The sequence below is a fragment of the Phoxinus phoxinus genome, assembly GCF_949152265.1.
Source record: "Phoxinus phoxinus genome assembly, chromosome: 1".
In the NCBI taxonomy this organism is placed as follows: Eukaryota; Metazoa; Chordata; class Actinopteri; order Cypriniformes; family Leuciscidae; genus Phoxinus; species Phoxinus phoxinus.
The window spans coordinates 33852106-33875449 of NC_136876.1; the positions used below are offsets into that span (position 1 = coordinate 33852106).

The following is a 23344-nucleotide window of genomic DNA, read 5'->3' on the forward strand; positions in this document are numbered from 1 at the left end:
ATCTTAGTTGAATTTGAAATAGAGAAAAAATTAAATAAGACGCTAAACCATTTTCAACAGAGGATTTATTTAATCTTTATATGGAACAATTTACATTTTTATACAAAAATCATTAGAAAACAGATTAAAGTGGCATTGGGGGGTTTAGAGCTCATTGGCTGATAATGAGGACACAAGTCAATTTATTACTGACGTTGACATTTGTTGATATGCAACATCAAAACATGCTCAGGTGACAATCATGCATAAAAGTTCTCTCAACATCCTTTAGAGCTCCAAGAATTCAGGCAGTATCTCCAAATGCCTATATTGTTTGCTTGGACACACTGGCTAACTTTGTGTATTGTAAATATTTGGTAATCACATTCATAGACCCTGGTCCTCTAATTTTTCAAAAGAACCTCAGATTTTACATTTGACCTGTCCTGGTTTAACTGCCAGACCATGTGACCTGTTTATTCAGACTGCAGTCAACAGGGATGTCTGTGAGAACATACCCTGTTTGCAAGCTGAATCCTGCAACCATTTACTAAAGATTAGGATGTTTTTAGTGAGATACATTATGCTTTCCCTCTTTGCAAAGAACAAAGCCCTCAAAATAGAAACCTACCTAAAACGAGGCTGTCACGTCATACGCAATCGCCGTCTGCTGCTGGTATTAAGAATAAATCAGAGACAGGGCCTTGAACTTTCCTCATTCATTAAGAATAAAAACAAAATGTTCTGGAAACCAGATGATGACTGACTGTCAGCCTCTTGAAACCACATTCATCACTGGAAAGTTCCTTCTGAAACCAATACATTAAACGCCTTCATCAGTCGTATCTACTACTGAGGTTACTTAAGTGTTTGGAACTTTAAAATAATAATAAAATCTTCAATGAAATCAGTCCAGGCCAAAGGAAGACACTAGGGGTAATTCAAAGCCAAAAAGAAAGATTCAGTCTCCACATTGCCAAATTGTTTAACCATAATGTGGCATGGGATTAATCAAAATAGAGTCTTGTAACTCAGGGTAAAAATAAAACCAACCCCCTAAGCTTGTTAAAAACACTGTATAAACAGTTATTGTAACCAGATCGTGTTGTTAACAGATCATGTATATTGTTATTACAGGACAAAAATTCACATCTCGGTGCCACTGAGCCACAGATGATTGGTAAGGGACATTGCAGAAACTGCACAGTTGTGTGGTGATGTAGCAGGCGGCACAAGCCAGTTCGCTTTCAATCACATTTTTAAAACAAAAACAAATGCACTAACACACAAGTGCTTGTCAAAGTTCAAGAAGAGAAATGGCCAGCAAACACGTCAGAACCATCCACATGAAAGCAAAAGTTTTCTAGGATTTCTATTCTTGGCACAAGTACATGCAAAGCTAAGAGACGTGAAACCTGCAGCTTAGATTTCATATTTTGGTCTGATTAAGGACAAAACCTGGCATTAAAAAAAAAAAGGAAATCAAAGAAAAATTCACAAGGTTTTATAAAGCCACAAGGGTGAAGGAAGGAAAACATCTATACGCAACAAGAGACAGAATAAGGCTACAGCTAGGCTTGCTTTAAAATGATCTCTGTTTTAATCCCTTTCTCTATCAGGTCACACATGCCCATAGCAGCACCAGAGGAGGAAACCCCCATCTGCAATGTCACTCAGTCAGTTCCATCTTCTGCCAACGGCTCAATCCGTTTCCAGGATTAACGGAGGCTGCTCGTTCTCTTCGTCCAGGTGCAGGGTGTTCATGTCGTCCTCCACTCCAGCACCCCCAACTGCCCCCTGATCCTCAGTGTAACCTGAGACAACAATACCAGGCCATTTTACAATTTAGACTCTTTGTTCCCCCTCTTCACTGTTATGCAAGTGAAAATGACCGTTTCTTACCTTTGGCAACAGCAGCACTGTAGGTCTGTGCCACGAGCGGCCGGTCGTGAACGGTCTGTTCAAGAATTTCATTCGCTGGCTCTACACTTCCATCTAACCTAGAGGAGGAAACACATTTACATAGAAAGTAATTCACATGACATGCCGATCAGTGTTAATATAAATTTTTTAATTTAGAGACTAATTGGAATATTTGCAATATCTGCAAAAAATGTAAACAAAAATTATAAACATGTATAAGCCAAGTTCAGTTTAAACGAAAACCGTATTGTTGGATAAAAAAAAAAAGGGTATACTTGTCACAAAAACAGTCTTGACTAGGCATGATGTGTTAAGTCTTGAGTGTCAAGCAAGTGCTCTGTTTGACAAAAATAGTTGACATTTAATATTCAGCTATGGAGTGGGATTATGGACCAATGAGATTTTAGTGTGGGCAGGATTCCCCAGCACGATGCATCAAATACTGTTAGTCCTGTTTTAGGTTTTCAGTGAACCATACAGGATACTAAATAACCAAAAAGCAGCAAGTCACAGCCAAAAAAATTATATGTATATACACTACCGTTCAAAATGTTTTTCTGAAATAAATGTACACTTTTATTCACCAGGGACATTCAATTATGAGTAAAGACATTTATAGTGTTACAAAAGATTTAGATTTCTAACAAATCCTGTTCTTTTGAAATATCTATTTAATAAAGATCTTAGATTCCACAAAAATGTCAAGTAGTACAACTTTTAATAATCAGAATTGTTTCTAAGCAGCAAATTAGCATTTGCAGATTTCTGAAGGATCACGTAACATGGAAGACTGGAGTAATGATGCTGAAAATTCATTTTTGGAATAACTTAAAAAAAATTATATATTCAAATAGAAAAATGTAATCGTAATATTTCACAATACTGTATTTTTGATCAAATAAATGCAGCCTTGGTGAGCAAAAGAGACTTCTTTCAAAAACGTTTTAAAATCTTACCGAGCCCAAAGTTTTTAAACTGTAGTGTATATTTAGACCAATGGTCTGATAGATTATGTTTCGACTTGATAACACTGGATCTCACTTATGCTGTTTCATTAGTGTGCACTCTCCTCCCTCCTGTGGGTCCAGATTGTACAGGTAAAGATAGCCGTCTGCTGCAGCCACCAGCAGGCGTGGAATCTTCTGGATTCTAGAAACCAATCACAAGCAAGATAATCAGAGACACATCTACCCTGATAGCAACCACAGTCTGAAAGCATATCTAGATCGTATTAAAACTTAGGTCTGCTGTACTATTTCAGAATGGCTTTTTCTCACATGGCCAGAGCGCAGATGTTCTTGTGACCTGAAAAGGGCAGTCTGACTGTAGCAAATGCCCTTCCTTGAGTGAACATCTCTGTTACGTGTGCAGGCAGGTATGTTGTGGAGGCCATCAATACTTTCCCAAAGTATCCCGTCCAAGTAGTGGGCTCCTCCTGAGGCCTATGATGGAAAAACATGAAAATGACAACATGGTTGCAAAATAAAAATAAAATATGTGCCTATGTTTTGGCTTGTTAATGCATGCTTAATCATGTTCTAACAGGATTTTATCAATAAAAAAGGAAGATGTACAAATTCACAGGAAGAAGTGAGAAGGCCGTCTGAAAAACCACTTATTTCAGTGGGCATCATTACACTGACTTCTCTCTCTGGGTCTCCAGCTTAAAAATATGAACCGTCTCTGTGTTGCTTGAGGCAGACAGATAGAGTCCCTCCATACTGAAGGCGAGGGAACAGATGCTTACACATCTGTTGAGGGATAATTACAGTAAGTGCATTGTTTTCATTATGTGTGCTTATTACAATTCCTGGCTATTTGAATAAATACAAAACAGATCTAAAATAATATAGTTATCTACCTCTTTACTCCCCTCCTGAACTCAAAGATCTTTTGGCCCTCTGGAATGCAAAACACACGGATCACAGTGCCCTAAAAAACACCAAAGAGAGGGTTTGAAAAATGTAACTAATTAAGGTTAACTCTTAATTCATTATTCAGCACCTTTAAATTTATTTAAAATGTAACAATGGACTATATGCAAGCACTACTATTCAAAAGTTTGAGGTCAGTAAGATTTTTTTTTTTTTATAAATTAAATATTTTATTCAGCAAGGAAGCAAATTGACCAAAAGTGACAGTAAAGAAAAATGTTACAAAATATTTCAAATAATCGTTCTAAGCAGCACAACTGTTTTAAACATTAATAATAAGAAGAAATGTTTATTGAGCAGCAAATCATCATATTAGAATGATTTCAGAAGGATCATGTGACACTTAAGACTGGAGTACTGATGCTGAAAATTCAGCTTTGCATTTCAGGAATAAATCTTAATCACAATCTTACTGTTTTGACTGCATATTAAAAGAAAAGAAATGTAGCCTTTAAGTTTCTTGACACTCCAACTCAGTGTTTGGACAGCTATCATCAATAGCTATGTTTCCATCCAAAGTTGCGAATTTAACTTATGTGCAAAATTTAAATACTGCATAACACATTTGCGAATAAAGCAGTGTTTCCATCCCATTTGTTCAAGAAAATAAAAAGTGTCACTTCCTGGGAAACTGGTGAAAAATATCCGTAATAAAATTGGAAGTTGCTCTTTTTTCCAACATCATGAATGACTTGCATCTCAAAGCGCACAGACGAAACACAATAAATCATGTTCTCTTGCATTTGGAGCTGGTGTTTGGGAACACAATCGTGTGAGACACTTCTGTGAGTGAATTAAACTAAATAATTCTGATGACAGACTCTAGCTCAGGCATTTCAGGATGATCAAACCAACATTTGAGATGCTGTGCAATGAAATTTCCCTGCTGGTTTGTCCAGTTATCCAATCACATCCTCAGTAGAGGCAAAGTCAAGTGAGTTTTATTGTTGCGCATTGAGGGATTTATTGGGTAAAAGTGTTCCCACCGTAGATCATGCGCATGTCTTATTGGATAAAAAAAATGTATCTGCCTCCATTGAGTGCACAACTTTTTTTATACAATATCCCAAAATGCAATTGAGGTGAATAATTGTAAACATATTATGTTATAATAAAATGAGGTAAATGCAAACAGCTAGTGATGAACACGATGATGAAGACAAAAAATCTTATAAAAATACCCTTAACTTTTAAAAGGTAGTGTTTATAGTTGGTTTTCCTCAACCAAACAACTGTAGCCAAGCAGATTTAAAAATCTTTCTTAATGGAAAAAGTGCAATAAAGTAAAAGATCTACTTAAAACAGTCGAGTTGATTTGAAAGAATGACATTTATTCATTTACTTGAACTATTAACCAATACAACACAGTAATAAAGACCAATAGTTACCTTAATAGATTTGTTACAAAAAAATTGTTTTTGTTAATGAAGAATTCTGTGAACATTCGTGATTGACAAAGCAAACAAATAGTTCAGAGTTTGGAATTGATTCACTGAATTAATTACAAGTGAATCATGTGAATACTGGCATATCACCCACTTTAAATATACTCTCAATGAGTGTTTTAAAACACACACACACACACACACACACACACACACACACACGTTTCACTATATTAGTGGGGACATTGCATAGACTTCCATTGAGTTTATATCAGGTTAATGATATTTTCTATCACCTAACCCAATCTCTACTCCTACTCATCACAGAAAGGTGCAAAACACTAGATTTCAATAAAAACAAGTTTTAGCCAATTTATAGGGTTTTTTAGCTAGTAAGTACCAGTAAAATGTCCTTACTAATCAGTTGTAATGAAATTTCAATATTTAGCCAAACCTGTACACACACACACACACAAAGCTGTACCTTCTCAGAGGCTGTGGCCAATTTAGTCCCGCTTGCATCAAATGCCAGTGCTGCTAGTGGGCTATCATGGGCAGGTATCATGTTAGCTGCCCTCTGGGGATGAATATCACACATACATTGACAAACTGCATTTAACGTAAAACAATAATCATTGCAAATCTTTAAACTAAACAGCACTTACCAGGTTGACCGTATCAAAAACTTGTACCTCCCCAATTGTTGCACTTCCCGGATAGGCCAAGTAGCAGTTGTCATTACTGATTGACAGGGCACATAGTCCTATAAATGTTTAGTGACATATTAATAATCACAAATAAAAAATCTGTATGGCTACTACGAATTTATATAACAACAAGACCATTACTATCTGGCCGCTACAACATTTGCCTACGTTTTCAGTTCCCCAAATATAAATAGAGCACCTAAACATTATGAAAGAAGAACCTGCTGCATGTACTTCCACATGAAAAGTCTGGTATAAACAACAATGATGTACTGACGGCAAGAAGCGTTACCCACCGGAAGGATTCGGAGGGGTCTCTCGAATGGTATGTAGTACTTTCATATCCCTAATGTTGTGGATATAGAGTGACTCCTCTAAACACACTATCAATCTCTGTGGAAATAAAGCAGGTTTGCAACATTCTCAGATGGTCTGATCACGCTTAATAAAATAAATACAATACAGGAAACATGTGTCACAGGAAGAGGACGTCTGCTGACTCACCTGTCTGTTTAGTTTCACAGCCAGTATAGTGTTTGAGTAGCTGTAGTTGCATATCTCCGTCCCTTTCTTGAAATGACAGACCTTCAGCTTCCTAGGTGCCTTAAGGCTGACAATAGCGACAAGGCTGCTGGAGAACAATCTCTCCACGATGCACACATCTTCTGTGTCGGCTGAGGGTAAAAATACACGAGAATATAAAACATGTCGTATGTATTTAATCAAGTCATCCTGCGCCCTTTGATGGGTTGCTGAGGCCCCAATGTTGAAAAACATTAGACTCCAAGGGCATATCAAATATTATAACTAACGATTTCTGACTGGATGCTTTGAAAAGCCTACATCCAGGGCCATTACATTTTAAAGATTAAACCATAACAGTCAGGAAGACAAGCTTTATTCTGGATTTAGTCATTTAATAATCGTTCGTACAAGGTGTGCATGCAAGCCATTCAACTGTGATCTGGACAACAACATCAACTGCTTATATAAAATAATTAGATTAATTTTTTTTTAAAGCACTTTTTTTTTTTAAATGTATAACATTATTTTATTAAGCAAATTGATGAAGTGCCATAATTACAATATAAGATATATGGTCCCTGACATCTAAAAGTCAGGTTAATAGTTGACCTCTATGGAAACAATTTCAGCACATCTGAAATGTTGCATTGGCTAATCAGCACCCAGGACCAACTAATCCGTTATAATAATTTTCAAGGACTCTCACTTTTCAAATAGTTTCTACGCCTCTGATTATCTCTGACCTCCAGAGAGAGCAGAACGACATTATCAGCCCCTTCAATCAACTCGTATCACGCCAAAAGGTATGAGTAGCCATGTTGACAGTGATTAAAACACAAATAACTTACTACATTCATAGATCTGTTCCAATTTGTCTACTGATGACAAGGAGAAAAACTTGTACCCAGACTTGGTACCAACAGCTAGGGATCTGGAAAGCAAAGAGGTAACAATAATCAATTGCTACAGAACACAAATCCACTTTTTATGGTCTACTGGTTTGCTTAATGACTAAAACAGGTTGTTGACATGATGGTGAAATGTGTTAAAGGGGCATTTTGCAATCCTTGTGGTGCAATGTTTGAATTTAAAAAAGGCAAGAGAGACATTAAACTATTTTAGAAGAGTTTTATATACGTTTTGTAGAGTTGAAATGTAGCAGATGTTATAGCTTATAAAAACACTGGCAGTGTTGTCAGTGAGCTGAGCCACCGGTTACACTGCCACAAATACTAGTCTAAACAATAAGCTTAGACTAACTTGTCGGCAGGTTCGCTAGTTACATGATTTAGAAAGTTAAACTAAAGGCGTTTTAAAATACAAAAAATATCTTTCAGATATATATATTTAAAAAAAAAAAATCAGAATCTAAGCTTAGTTTGAAGGCATTTAAGTTACTCGATTGTTGTTAACATTTGAGCTACTTTTGCTGTGTCGTCCTACTTTGTAAAACACAGCCATATTTAACACTTCCTCATTAAGATATCCAACCAAACTTTGTTTTACATTGCGGATTTTATATTTCACACCATTAGGCTGACGTAAAGCTTTACAGAAGTACGAATACACTTTTTTTCGTTAGCATGGACGCTAGTGCTACACGTCTCGTGTGTGAATTTTTGTCTGACGTTATTTTACAAGAGCGAAATTGGGGACTGATTTAATAAAAACAAAGCTGCATTAACACATCAGATGAGACTGTCGGGGGCCAGCTTATTCTAACCGACAGAGGGAAATAATAGCAGTCAGTGTTTTAGCTGGTTAGCAGCACGCTTTGTCATCCCATCTGCACTGCACGCGAGCGACGAGACACGACACAGATAAACTAAAGGCGCTCCCATTATAACGAACGAAGCTTCGCGAGACTGCAGTCAGTGCAAATGATTAGTTGATTACACCGACAACATTGAGTTGTTTTCGTGTAGATGGGCTGTTAGGCCAACAGCAGCAGTGTGATTGTTTTCTTACGTGTTATCCTGGTTAAAGTTGGCGAAGAGCAGCTGGCTGCAGCCGGCCTCTCCGCTCTGACTGGCCAGGTTCATGGGCTCGACAACATTTACAGATTAAGCCGAAGTGAAAAGGGCTCAGATGTGGACTAAATCAGTAATATCTGGGGTCGTCTCGGACTGCCATAAGTTCCACCCTCTTGTTCCAATGAATGTTGTTGTTTTTCTCCAGCCACTGTTGCACCTTTTCGTGCGCATGCGCAGTGGCTGCTGCACGCACCAGCTCCGTCCAAATTAAAGGGAAAGGCAATGTTTTTTTTTTTTAATGCTCCGTCCGAATTAAAGGAAAGGCAATGTATTTGTTTTTTAAATTGTTTGCATAACGTACACACAGCTATTTTTTTATAAACACATAACTGTGTGTTTTTCAGTAGAACTTGTTGAAAGGGACTAGGCATGTCAGTTTTCATTTAGATTTTTTTTTAGCTCTTTTAGCAAACATTTCTAGTTGAAAATACAATATAGGGTAACATAGGGGAAGATGCCTCAATGACTGTGCATTTAAATTTAAATTTACCTCTGGGATAAAAAGGTGTCATCTTGGCCCAGGGGCATCTTACTCCGACTTACCTTGCTTTCAAGAAACAGTGTTTTTTTTACTCCAGGGAATTTCTAAAGCCTCTAATTATCAACCAAAACTTTGCTGAAAAAACTGTTTTACACCATCTACTGCATGCCTTCTCCAGTCTGATTGATAAGTGAAAGGCCCTACAAAAAATGGTTGTAGAATGTAGGATATTCTTGGTTGTAGAATACTTTTTATATTGTTGTTAATATTTTAATATGAACAATGGACTAAAGAAACTTTTCATGGTTTTCTTATATATCCATTCATGATTTTTTTTTAGAAAAAAATATGTTAAAATGTAAGTAAATATGGCACATTGGAGGAACGTTTAGCTATTTGTATTTTTCAATAATCAAAAACAGAGCTTTAACTAAGCATTTCAAATTAATCTTACTATGACAACATCTGCACCAAATTGTAGCCTACATTTTCTGCTCAGTTTGGGCATCTGAATAAAACTGATGTTTTTTTGACCTCCTCTGGTGTGAGCAATAGGGGCCACAAAAGCCTGATTTATAATACAAAATATATTATATATAATATAATATATATAATATATTATATATTATACAAATATAATACAAAACATAAAATGCACATGCAAACTTTTCCTTAAAATGTTCTTCTATATTTTATCCACAGCAAAATATCCAGTGTCGTTTATGAATGTTTTTGTAGTGTTAATTTACCAGAGTCAAAAAGTGTTGATTTGAATGGCATCAGCACATCCAATGTAAATCAGTGGTCGCAGTCATTGTAATTACGTGAGTTGACATAATTGACACTATTGAGTTGATCCATTTCTGGTCCTTGCACATTATTTCCTATCTGATTATTGGCGGACAGCCATGAGCCGAGGAGAGGATTTTTCTGACAATGATTTAATGTCATGCTTTACAGGGTTAAAACAATAAATGTCTTGTTTTGTAGTTGTTTTAGCTTATTTTAAATCTTTAGTCTTTGGAAGTTAAGCTAAGGCACCCTTGTTGAGGACCCGACTGCGTCTCATCCGTCGTGGTCTCCTCAATCATGATGGATGAGACGCAGATTTAAATGTTGCTAACTTATTTAACCAGCAGATGGCTACGTGCGCTTTGTCTCAGAGATGTCAAAATTCAAGTAGGCTACCAACCAACCCACACTGGGTCGAGAGACAAACTTTGCCCTTTGTAATTTTGGATTTCAATGTCATATAATGACCAGTTTTAGGCTACAACAGAACATAAATGGAGTTATGTTATATATGTTCATTCATATAGGCTATAAAGTGTATGGTTCTATATGTTTTTGGAATATTAGTTATTTGGAAAAAAGGGTTCACAAAATAGCGTGCAGATCCAGTTTAATCTCAGGGAGGTTAGTTTGTTTGCGCGTTTAAGCAAACATTTCTAAAGCAAATATCCGCAACATCATGACAAGCGATGGGAAAACTTTTGCCTGAAGCCTTTTTGAAGTTAACTTGGAAGGGGCGGGGAGGGGATTCTGCGCGCACAGCGGCATTCCTGACAGCGCGAGGGGTCGCGAGACGCTGTTTACGATTATTCCAAAAAAATCCAGACTTGGATTTATTGCGGCCGCTTCTCGCAGTTCTGCTCGCGTGCGCGATCCGAGCGGCGCAAGTCTTCACGTGCCTTGTAGAGGCTGTTGCCTCCTGCTTCCTTCCAAGTTACGGGCTCTGAAACATCCGGAGTTTGGTCGTCGCTGAAACTGGAAGTAGTCACTCTGTCTACCCTGGAGTAAGTTACGCTGCGAACATGAACAAATATGCACAGTATGGACTTTAGGAGGACGAAGTTCGGCAGGTAAATTACATCTAAGCATAACGTTTTTAACATTGTTTTCTCAATATTGCTGAGGCATCTTTAATAATAATAATAATAATAACTTATTAATTTATGTTTTCTCCTATGTTAATAATAGAAAAGCACCATTGAAATGGGAATGTAAGCTGATAATAAGAATATATTTCTACATTCTATATAGCTTATCAATATAAAACAACTTGAAACAGAGTTTGAGACGAGGTACAAGTGCAAACATGTTTGAAGAAGCCATTGTGTCAATGGGAAAATCTTGAGGCTCAACTTCTACTTTCATTTTATTTCTGCACTTCTTCAACTTTTGGTTGTGCATTTGGTGGAGGATTTCCTGCAGACACACACACACAATGATAGCCTATATGGATTGCAATTTTTTTTGAAACATTAAACATTGTTTGTTCATTCATTCACGTTTGTGCGTTGTGTTAAAACATTTCTTCAATTTTAGATAGGGAATAGGCCTACATGTAGGGTACAACAGGGCTAAAGGTACACCTTAAGAAAAATGTGCTTTTCACTCCTCCTATTGTGTATAATTGCAGAAAAAAAGGGTTTATTGGACATTGATTGAGCAACATATGTTGTGTAAAATAAATCATTAAAATGGTTTGTTTGTTTAAAAGTGGCGAGGGGGGCCTTTTACCCCGGGGACATTATTAAAACAAATAGCCTACTTTAGCTCCAGTAAACATTTGAAGTTGACTACTGTAAAATAATATGTGTTTAATAATGTCAATAAAGTTTAATAATAACAAGTTAATACTTGTTCAAAACAATCACTTTAGGAAAGTTTGTTCAATTTTAGGTTTACTTTTGATAAATAAAATAATACATTTTTGTTCAATAATACTGTCATTCAATTATGTTCATTTTAATACAGAAACAAAATTATTAAAAAAAAGTAAAGATTCTGAATTCATTGAATGCGATCCCATAACAATTTAGCTTTACAGAATAAACAACTAAATATGATATTTTGATATGATATCTAACCATGTCATGTCAACAAATGGAAAAGTCAGCCAGATATTTATTATCATGTTAATTATTGTGTCTTTTGCCCCAACAACAGGGACACCTTTTACCCCAAATACCAAACCTTTACATGTTCTTCCGTTATTGAAAAACTGTTGCTTTATTTACCTTGAACAAACCTGAAAAACATTTACAAGCCCTCAAAATATAGACATTCATTTGGTCAATTCTTTCTACATAATTCTACTAGGCTACAACAGCTGAAAAGGATTATTCACTTTCCTCATATATCAGTATACCAATTTTTTTCACAATAAACCCTGTTATGGCATTTAATCATTCTGTTCACCCATAAATGGTCATGTCACATGGTTTTCTCAGAATAGAAATTCAGAACATGAACATTATTATTATGAATGTTGTCACATGGGACATATTTTACGATATTTTAAAAGTGTTAATAGTTTTGTGTGATTTGTCAATGTCAGGTCACAAACCTGGCACACATAAACATGCTTTGTGTTTGCCTTTTGAGATCTTTGCCCCCAGAGGATTTTGATTGGTATTGTGTAAATGCTATATTTTTGTTCCCTCTTTATGTGTCCATTTCAGTTGAGCATCTCAATGCTCAACATATGTATATTTACATCAACTAACCACTTTATTTCATTTATGCTCCCACACCAGAGACTTATATTGCATAGTGAAACATACATAAATATTAACCAAATAACATAGACTAAAAAGGAGATAATTTATCATTAAACTGATGAATTTAGTTAAACACTGTTACAGTGTTTCCTCTTAATTGATAACTCTCTAGTCAGGTGAGTCATAAAGTTAAACCTAACCCTGTCAGCACCTGATCACTTTCATTTCATCTCCAGAGTCTTGAAAGGTCAGACACAGGGTTCCCTTCAATCTCTTCTCATAAGTACAGTAAAACGAATCTTACTGTGTGTATTTTTATCCCGTGTGACTGTTTGGTTTAGATCCTCTTGTTTCAGAGACAAGAGACTTGTATTGTGTGAGTGCATGTTTGGTTTTTGGAAGGGATATTTTGGCCTTAGCACACAGTCACTCAGTTAATTGTCTGTGCTCATAGAAGTACTGGCCTTCATGAAGCTGGAGAATATGAAAGGATAATGGACGAGGTTTGACCAAAACCTCATATGCAGGACCATAAGCAACTTTATAATGACTGAAATATTGGATTACTTGCAGGTAAATATTGCAAACAATTTTAATATTGCTTCATTTCCAGCCTGAAAATGTTGGAATGCAATGTTTGGTGCCATAACTCGCATGTAGGGCCACATTATGCATGAGCAGACATCTTGGCTTAAACCCAAGACCAGCACTATCATGTTGCTGTAGAGACTCTGTGAAGTGTAAACATCCAAATCTCTGTATGGTTTTTCTAATGTGTCTCATAGACCTTTACCCTCACGTGTGGCATTATCATATTCTCATGATGTGTTCCTGTTCTTACATTCCTGCAGAGAGTGAATCACTAAAGTCGGAGAATTTGAAATATCACTTATTAATTCGAACATGTCTTAGTTTTTTTTTTATAAGTTTGAATCTCAGATTTTGTGGTCATGCATCATTTCGTTTCATAAGGGGCAGAAATCAAATAATAGGGAATCAATTAATTGAACTAGATTGATTGGTGTATTGAGTATACTGAGCATGAAAACAGATTTTTTGCCTTAAATTTGTTAGTAAAATCAACTTTGATGTTTAAGTAATTTAAATTTAAATTATATGAAACGGACTTATTGCGTATTATTTTGATGAGTTAAAGCAATGTAAAAAACATATGTCGTCACAACTTATGGATCATATAATTTTTGTACAGTGTATTATAAAAAAGTAAATGTATGCGTCTTGTAGTGCCAAACTGACATTGCTACAATGAGGCTGAGCTTCCCAGCTTAGCCCCAGATGCCATCATATAAAAGCAATTCCTTTTATAAAGGCCAAGCAGAGACACACCGGGTGCTGAGACCTGGAGCGACGCCAAACATTCATTTAATGAACTCATCCATGATAATGAACAGGATGCCCTGTAGTGCTCTGACATCTGAGTAAATATTTTCCCTGAATATAGTAAAAAAGCAGTGATATGAAAAGTGACACTAAATATATCCAATAACTCTGGTGAGGCAAATTCTGCATGAACAAGCATCTCTGGTGCATTCAGGCATTATAATTGAATATATGACTGTGAATGGTTCCTACATCACACCTGGATCACTCTTGTTTTTTACAGCAAATATTTACATTAAAATAAATTTGAAGAGAAAACAGAATAAAAATGTAATGAAAGCAAGTTTCCGAAAAGAGACAATTCTTTAAGTCAGCATGTATATTTTAGTGACAGAACTATCTTTTAAAAGACTGCAACTAAAGACAATCAATCTGGTCACTGCTAGAAATACGCTATAATCAAGAAATATAATCAAGAAGCAAAGTAAGATGGTTTCCAGAGATCGCTGAGTTCAGCTCATGTATTCTGGTTAGCAGTCTAGCCCACTTCCCTGTGTCCTCATGCACATTAATTAAATCACACAGATAAAGAGTGTTTTGGGGGGGAAATAAAAAAGAAAATCCCAAGCCTCAGGTTGGCATAGAGACTATGACATCATCGCCTAATACATCAGCGGCTCAATGTAAGTGGCATAAAAGACCTCATTCCGAACAGGATTAGCTTCACCGTTAGCTAGGTACAGATGCTAGGCAACCAAGCAATACAGGAAAATTCTAAAAATGTGATCTGAATGCATATTAAATAAATCCTTGAGGAGCCACAAAGAGGGTTACCTAATGTTCTTGAACTTGAACATTACGTGCTCTTTATCCTTAAGTGTTTCATAGACCAAATTAATCTCTGAAATGAAAAGGAGTTTGACCTGTAACACTGTGCTGCTTTTTGTGTGCCATCAGTTCTGTTAGTTAAAGAAGATGTGTAAGAATGTGTGTAAGAAATTTGAGGGGGGTCACAGGAAAGTGAAATGTGTATTAAGCAAGGATGCATTAAACTGATCAAAAGTGACAGTTAAGAGATTTATAATGTTACAAAAGATTTATATATCAAATAAATGCTGTTCTTTGTAACTTTCTACGCATCAAAGAAACTTCACAAAAATATTAATCAGCACAACAATAAGAATTTTACTTATTATGATCAGCAAATCATCATAATAGAATAATTTCTGAAGAAGACTGGAGTAATGATGCTGGAAACTCAGCTTCGCCTCACAGGAATAAATTACATTTTAAAAAATAAAATAGAAAACAGTTTAAATTGTAATAATATCTCATAATCTTAGAAAAATCTTACCAACCCCACATTTTTAAATGGTATGGGTACATTAGCATAGATATTTTTCATAGAACTGTATAAATAATTGTTTTACCATACAGTGCTTCAAACCAATGCATCCAATCTTAAATGAAAAGAGAAAATATTGAGACTGAAGCTCAACCCTCAGTATCAAAATTGAAGCACTTCAAATTCACTAAAATATCTTTTTTAGGTTTATGAACAACCGAGTCCCATCTAGCAAGAGATACCAGCCAACTGAGTATGAGCATGCAGCCAACTGTGCCACGCATGGAGTAAGTGGAAATCTACTTCTTATCTCACACAGAGCAGGACAAAACAAAATGTAGGGAAACCTGAATGAAAATAACGTACTTCATAACAGTGTGTGCGATCACAAACTGGACGGGTTGGTTAACATTTAGCATAAAGACTTCTGGTTCTGTGTATTATATTGGGAGGAGCAGAGGGTGTTGTCAAGAGGGAAAGTTTTGATGCCATTGTCCTGTGACACAGAAGGTTCACCAAGGTCATAAAAAACCCACAGAGATTGTGTGATGTAATATTGTTCAACAAACAAGAACATTTTATTGATTTTCAGGGCCAAAATCATTTCAGGTCATTGCTTTTTTGTCAATTGTTTGTGTCAGTTCTCTGTTCAGCCTTGCTTCTGGTCTTCGTTTATGCTCATGTGTTTTATATGGGCATGTTGGGATAACATGTTGTTGGGATAACCTCCTACTCTCTAATCCCTGCCTCTCTGAGCCGCACATCTGGCACGGCCAGTTCACGAGCTACAGCACGAGACATTGACCACACACCAAATCCTCTTTGCATCAGTGCATTGTCGTTTGGTACATGTGGCTTTAAAAGCCCAAGAATATCACGCATCTATTTCATACATGAACATTTCCTGTATATGCTTGTTGACTTTGTAATAATGTGTTTGTCAGAAATGCTGTAAATTCCTAGAACTGCTGGCTTTGTTTATAACCTTCTGTAAAAAAAGATGGCTTCTGTAGAAAATCAATTTGGCTCGTGGGACACGAGAGATTTGACCAGACATACACAGTGACAGATGGAAGGAGGGTCGGTCAGACTAGAAATATTACAACTTTTAGTTTCCCTGATGTAATTACTGTAATCCATTTAGCAAACCAGACATATAGGACTGGGTTGGCCATTTTAGGTCATTTTGTATTTAAGTACTATAACATAGCGTTGTAGTCGAGACCAGTCGAGGGTTGAGTCAGAATCTAGACTGAGTCCCAGTGCTTCTGAGTCCATATATTGGTCTTGGTCATCGAGTTCAAATCCAAGACTATATTTTCATGCTTTTGGTCTTGGTCTTTGTCCAAGAAAATATATTCTTGGACTGGTCCTCAAGTTCAAGTCTAAAGGCCCGTTCACATTAGCAAAGATACTATTTTATTTGTTTATTCTAAGCGTGTGCTTGTCTGTCACTTTAAATGCTCGAGCTCAGCAGGATTGATTCTGATTGGCTGTCAACGTTTCTACCGTTCATCAGCTGAATAAAATCATTCTGAAATGTTCTTCTTTGGTCTTGGTCCTCAAGTCTGGGTCTAAGACCATTTTTTTCATGATCTTGGACTTGAGCCAGAGTCCAACACCATATTTTCATGGTATTGGTCTTAGCCTATGCTGCCGATTCCACAATAAGACCATAAAAATATGACCGTAAAAACATGGTCTTAGTCTTCGTGTCCAAGACAAAGACCAAATTTTCCTGCTTTATGCTTCAGAGTCCACAATAAGACAAAAAGAACCACTCCAACACCCTATTTAAATGGCCCAACATCATATTTAAATGGTCCAACACCGTATTTAAATGGCCCAACACCATATTTAAATGGCCCAACACCATATTTAAATGACTCAACATCATATTTAAATGGTCCAACACCGTATTTAAATGGGGTTAGACTTGGTCCACGTGTTCCTGAGTCCACAAAAAGACCAAGACCATGAAAATATGGTCTTGACTCACCCTTGAGTTAGAGTCCAAGACCATATTTTCATGGTCTTGGTCTTGTTGTGGACTCAAGAACACGTGGATGGGTCTTGACTCAAACTCAAATGAGCTGGTCTTGACTCCAACACTTCTATGACACATAAAAAAAAAACTATTAATTAACTCATTCATAAAGATACATAATGATTTTGTCTTCTGTTCAGTTCTGGATCATTCCCAGTATCATGGGCAGCTCAGTGTTGTACTTCCTCTCTGATGACCAGTGGGAGACCATCTCTGCATGGATGTATGGTACAGGTCTGTCTGGGCTGTTCATCATGTCCACCATGTTTCATACAGTGTCCTGGAAGAAAAGTCATCTCAGGTGAGTCATAACAGAGCAGTGATGCTGCAGTTATAAATTTAAAAAGCTATGATGGCTGATGATACATTTAAACGTTTTCCACAAATAAAGTTCTAACAGAAAGGAACGAACCTCAGCATGAAGATTCCCATTTACATTCATATGCCATAATACATTCACATACATTTGAACCAAAAATCTTAGGATCTTTGAATAAAAATGTTTCAACTTTGTGTTTTTAAAATGAAGCATGTGCAGTTTGTTTAACATGTTTCTGCCTTAGGGGATTCAATAATGACTAAACAAACACGCTCATTATAAAGTGCCTATAGATATGAAACAGATTTACTAAATTAATTAGTCAAGTTTCCTGTCTTCTGTAATTTTAAAAAAAGGATTCAACTGCTAAAAGAAGAATATTCATTTATGCATATATATATAATTTTCTTCATCTTCAAACCAATTTCAAGAGTGACAACAGATGCCATCTGAAATTAAACATTTCCATCCGACAGGAATTGACAAAGAAAACAAAGAGTAATGTCTTCTGCTGTCATACAGATGTCTGATTATTTAATGTCACAGCTTATCTTGACTCTTCCCAGATAAAGTGTGGTTTCGTGCTATATTAGCAGCAGCATGGTAGAATTTTTTGTTTCAGCTCCAAATGCAGATTTAGTGAAAACATTATGAATGAACTTTGGATCAGAGCAGGACACCTACGCAGTTACACATCCATCCACATTGACACAGCAGATGCATTCACATGGGCCTGCCAGTTCATGTTCACCACTGTCAGTTTCATCAATCTGTGATTCACACAGGACTCTGCCCAATGGAAATTATGGAAAATAACAAAAGAGTCTCATTAAGCAAGAACAGGACTCAAATCTGTGTAAATGGGTTGCAACATGCTTCACTACAGTCACCTGCATTTATATTACACTCATTCATTTGGAATACATTTTTATATAAAGCAATAGACAAGTCTTTTTTTGTTTTTTAATAAAACATAATTAGACTATGTTGCTAGGATGTTGTTTTGGTGGTTGTTAAGGTTGCTAAGAAATAGTACTTTTATTCAGCAAGGACAGATTAAACTTATCAAATATGACAGTCAAGACTTTAAGAATGTTACAAAAGATTTCAGTTTCAAATAAAGGTTGTGTTTTTAACTGTATAATCATCAAAGAATCCTGAAAAAATACATTACGATGTACACAAACATATTAAGCAGCACATCTGTTCTCTACTTCTCAACATTGATAAAGTGTATTTTTTGAGCAGCAAATCAGCATATTAGAATAATGTGACACTGCAGACTGGAGTCAGCAATGCTGGAAATTCCACTTTTTGCAGCATTGGTGAACATAAGACTTCTTTAAAAAGCAAGCAACCCCAAACTTTGGAATGGTGATGTACTTATCAGAAGGATACACACAGATGTGAGATTGATTTTTATGGAATGAGTATTTATAAAAACATGTTCTTATGTCTTGCTACAACAGGAAGGTGGAGCAGCGATTCCACATGTGCGACAGGATGGTGATATATTTCTTTATAGCTGCATCTTATGCACCCTGGTGAGTATGATATGTGTGTGTCTGGCTGGATATTCATAACTATCAGCGTGTTACAGCTTCACAGGGATGAGTTGTGTTGTGTGCAGGCTGAACCTGAGAGAACTAGGACCCTGGGCTGTCCACATGCGCTGGCTGGTGTGGATCATGGCCTGCGCTGGCTCTGCCTATGTCTTCTTTTTTCATGAGAAGTATGCGCACACTTATTTGAGGACATAGATGACAATCACTCTCAGATGCTATTGTGATAGTTAAAAAGCTGGTGCTTGTTTTTTTATTATTATAAAACATGCAAATTAATATTAACAACTCCGCATCAGAATATCTTTAAATAAGCTGTGTTATGTTTCAGGAACAAGATACTAGACTTACTGTGCTACACTGCCATGGGAGCTGTGCCTGCAGTTGTTCTTCTGTCAATGGTACGTGTGACTGACACCTGTACATGTGTTCATAAAAACAGTAATGAAGGCTTTCGTGATACTTTAAGCAGCTTATTTTACAACATATCCGTCAGTGACATTAACAGAAAGTATACTTTGAAATACAAATAGGTCTTTACTTCATTAATGTCTTTCATTGAGTTATTGAATTAGGCTTACTTGGCTGTGTCCTAGTAAGGATGCATATTTAGGCTGCCACATCCTCCATGAAATGCAGTCTCAACGTGAAGGAGCCTTTGATTTGCACCTTCATTCGGCTTATTTTGAAGGATGCATCAAGTGTATCCTTCACGTCCTCCCTTCATCCACAGTCCTTTGCACGAAAAACAATAAGCGGCTGGAAAATAAATCGGCACTGAGCTCGTCCAAATTCATTATCTAATGCAAGACAAATACATTATTTGAAGTTCAAGTTTCAGAGATAAAGGTATTATGTTTCCTTTTGTTTTGTTCTAAATCGATCACTTAATGCCTAAGTGGTCATAATGTAAAACACAGGGAAACCACAGACAGTTGTAATCCTCTGTATTGCATAAATAGAAAAAAAAATTTCTACAATTAAATTTGAACATTTATGACGTAGAGTTGCAGTTTATACTGAGGAGAACTCAATCCCCACAAGCCTCAGAAGGCTGCGTCCTAGTGTCACTACCGGGAGGACGGAGACACAGGACACCACCTTCCAAATGACAAGCACCTATTCAGTAAATCTTTGGAAGATTTCCAACATTCTATCAGACAAACAACGTGCTTAAGTGTTAATGAATTACGTGATTGAGTCATCTTTATCTAAATTAATGCATTTCAATATATATGTTGGGATATATTTATGCAGCAAGACAACAGGGTTGACAGGATATTTTTTATGTTACGAGCCTTTTGATTCTACAAGGTGCTTCTTCGAAAGTCAATTGAATACTTTTCAACTATCACTTGTTTTACTACTAACATTTTAATACCATTCCCTACTGACAAACAAAACATGATGAAGTAATACAATCAAGAAGATACATTTGCTTAACATTAAGAGTTTTCTTCTTGAAAGCATGTTTATGTAATTATGACAGTTTTGTGGATAATGTAATAGTTGATTTAAAAGGAGGAAATTGTCATTATATATACATAAAAAAATTATGATATGAATTATATATAAACAAACACACCACCTACCTAATTAGGTACACCTGTTCATCTGTTTGTTAACACACATCTAATCAGCCAATCACATGGCAGCAATGCATTTAGGCATGTAGATATGGTCAAGACAATCTGCTGAAGTTCAAACTGAGAATCAAAACAGGGAAGAAAAGTAATTTAAGTGACTTTGAACGTGGCTTGGTTGTTGGTGCCAGGCGGGCTGGTCAGAGTATTTCAGAAACTATCTGATCTACTGGGATTTTCACACCCAGCCATCCCTAGGGTTTACAGAGAATGGTCTGAAAAAGAATATCCAGTGAGTGACAGTGGACGAAAATGCCTTGTTGATGCCAGAGGTCAGAGGAGAATGGCCAGACTGGTTTTGTAACTCAAATAACTTCATTACAGCCGAGGTCTGCAGAAGAGCATCTCTGAACCTACAACACGTCAAACCTTGTAGAAGATGGACTGCAGCAGCAGAAGACACATACCCGGAGACACTCCTGTCAGATAAAAACCGGAAACTGAGGATACAATTCACAGGGCCTCACCAAAATTGGACAATAGAAAACTGTAAAAACATCGCCTGGTCTGATGAGTCTCGATTTCTGCTGCGACATTTAGATGGTCGGGTCAGAATTGGGTGTAATCAACATAAAAGCAGCGGTTCAGGGTGGTGGTGTGGAGGATACTTTCTTGGCACACATTGAGCCTCTTAGTGTAAAATTGAGCATTGTTTAAACGCCACAGCCTACCCGAGTACTGTTGTCCATCACTTTATGACCACAGAGTACTCATCTTCTGGTGGCTACTTCTAACAGGATAACGCGCCACGTCGCAAAGCTCAAATCACAACTGTGTGATGCCATCTAGTCAAGATGGACTAAAATCTCTGAGGAAATTTTCCAGCACCTTGTTGGATCTAGGCCATGAAGAATTAAGGCAGTTCTGAAGCAAAAGGAAGTATATAAAATGTATTTGTGATGATTAAAGTTCTATTAAATGGGCATCCATCTTATCACCATTTCCCCTCCTTTTAAAGTAACTATTCCATTAACCATAAACCTGTCATAATAACATAATTTAGCCTTTCAAGGTCACTCAAATTCCTTTTTATCACTTTACCATGTTCTGTTTGTCAGTAGTGGATATTAAAATGGCATCGCTGTGGGAAAAAAACATTATTTACATAATAGATTTTTATCTTCAACAAATTTTACACATGGAGAGAGTGCACATGTGTTTTGTGCAATGACCCTTGTGTAATTTGTCTGTGGTAGAGTGACCTGTTTAAACTGAACGTATTATTTCAGCCTAACAGAGAGGGCATATTAGAGCTGTCAGTGGGCGGAGTCTTCTACTGCCTGGGAATTGTCTTCTTCAAGAGTGATGGCCTCATCCCATTCGCTCATGCCATCTGGCACATCTTTGTGGCAGTGGGGGCAGGCATACACTATTACGCCATCTGGAGGTACTTGTATGCAACGGGGACCAGCCAAATCAAAATATCCAGGTGACCGATGCAGAAGACCTGACGTGTTCACACATACAGGGTTTGTTGAGCTATAAAAGACAATGTATTTGATCATGAGCTGCCTTTGCATCCCTCTATATTAATCATAGATGGGCATGTTATAGTACTGTTGTTCTAAAATACACTTTTATATAGAAGACTTTCTGTCCTGATAACTCAGCACTTTGTGGCCAGAATGACTATACAGTCATTCACAGATGTATTGTGTTAACCGGTTGACAATGTACTGTTTCAACTGTCAATGTTTACAGGCAAAATGTGTATTATACAGAAGACATTCCATGTTCCAGTAGAGCTATCTACTGCCTTTAAACACTTGATATGATAGAAGTGAATTTATTGGCAGTTGTTGGCATTGAGCAGAAGTTATGTTTAAGTATTTCTACTACTGTGATCTTGTAATAACGACAAAAATGTTAGAAATGGCTTTGTAATTGTTGCACGATGGATCCTCCAGGGTCGTGAGATAGGTGGAAAGCTTGAGGGGATAACAGGATTTATTATAATAAATAAATCTGAATAGAAGTCAATTCAGCTCCCACAGAGGCTCACATTGAAACTAGCCTTGATGAATTATATGCATCTTTTTAGTAAGACCCAAATAGATTTACCTAAAGGTCTCATAAAAATATGAACCTTGATGAAATTCTTGCAACTAAAACAGCACACACAACACTAATAGACAATTATAATTGTTTATTTCCAGATAGTTTTTTTGTGTGGTCGTTCTTAATGTGTCCCCATCTGTGATCAGTTCAATTAATAACTTGTGTCCAGCAGTTCTTGAAACATTTTACCTTTTGACACACTACACTGTTCATTCCATTGACTTCCATTTATATGCATTTGAATGTGGGAGACAGGAAGCGCAAGCTGAAACGAAGACGTTTTGCATTTCGCTGTGTTCCAAAGTTCAAGTTTGGTGAACTCTGACGACGTGCGAATTCATAACACGTGAAGATTTCTGGACAATAGAAGACTGATAGGCATTAGGGTGACCTTTTAGGTGAATTAAAAGAGTGCAAACTTGAAATCTGCAGGATTGCAGTAAAGTGGAGCAGACTGCATATTTTTTACATTTGTGACGTATTATGTTTTAAAAGACAGCGCAGAATGTGACATCATTGTGCAACCGTTGCAGTGTCTGAAGAAGTTTCGCGTGCT

At 36.7% G+C, this 23344-nt stretch overlaps 2 protein-coding genes across 6 annotated transcripts; one reads left to right on the forward strand and one right to left on the reverse strand.

Annotated features, from left to right (window-relative positions):
- Positions 1–48: 48 nt before the first annotated feature.
- wipi2 (WD repeat domain, phosphoinositide interacting 2) lies at positions 49–8695 on the reverse strand. Of its 2 annotated transcripts, none has more exons than XM_079586746.1 (12): positions 8422–8695; positions 7302–7384; positions 6433–6602; positions 6225–6321; positions 5887–5984; positions 5706–5798; positions 3764–3834; positions 3546–3653; positions 3180–3344; positions 2944–3051; positions 1882–1979; positions 49–1793 (listed from the first exon to the last, which is right to left on the reverse strand). In XM_079586746.1, the coding sequence occupies exons 1-12, from the start codon at positions 8493–8495 to the stop codon at positions 1681–1683; spliced, it is 1278 nt and encodes a 425-aa protein (XP_079442872.1). In that variant the 5' UTR covers positions 8496–8695; the 3' UTR covers positions 49–1680. The 2 variants fall into 2 exon arrangements, with proteins under 2 accessions (XP_079442872.1, XP_079442871.1); XM_079586745.1 differs by having other exon boundaries at positions 3540–3653.
- Positions 7299–22880, forward strand: mmd2a (monocyte to macrophage differentiation-associated 2a). Of its 4 annotated transcripts, XM_079592216.1 has the most exons (8): positions 10492–10829; positions 12928–13046; positions 15365–15446; positions 17347–17507; positions 18995–19069; positions 19156–19257; positions 19419–19488; positions 21960–22880. In XM_079592216.1, exons 3-8 carry the CDS (start codon positions 15369–15371, stop codon positions 22161–22163), a joined length of 690 nt encoding a protein of 229 aa, XP_079448342.1. In that variant the 5' UTR covers positions 10492–10829; positions 12928–13046; positions 15365–15368; the 3' UTR covers positions 22164–22880. The 4 variants fall into 4 exon arrangements, with proteins under 4 accessions (XP_079448340.1, XP_079448341.1, XP_079448342.1 ...); XM_079592214.1 differs by lacking the exons at positions 10492–10829; positions 12928–13046 and adding an exon at positions 7299–7399; XM_079592215.1 differs by lacking the exon at positions 12928–13046 and having other exon boundaries at positions 10400–10829.
- The last annotated feature ends 464 nt before the right edge of the window (positions 22881–23344 follow it).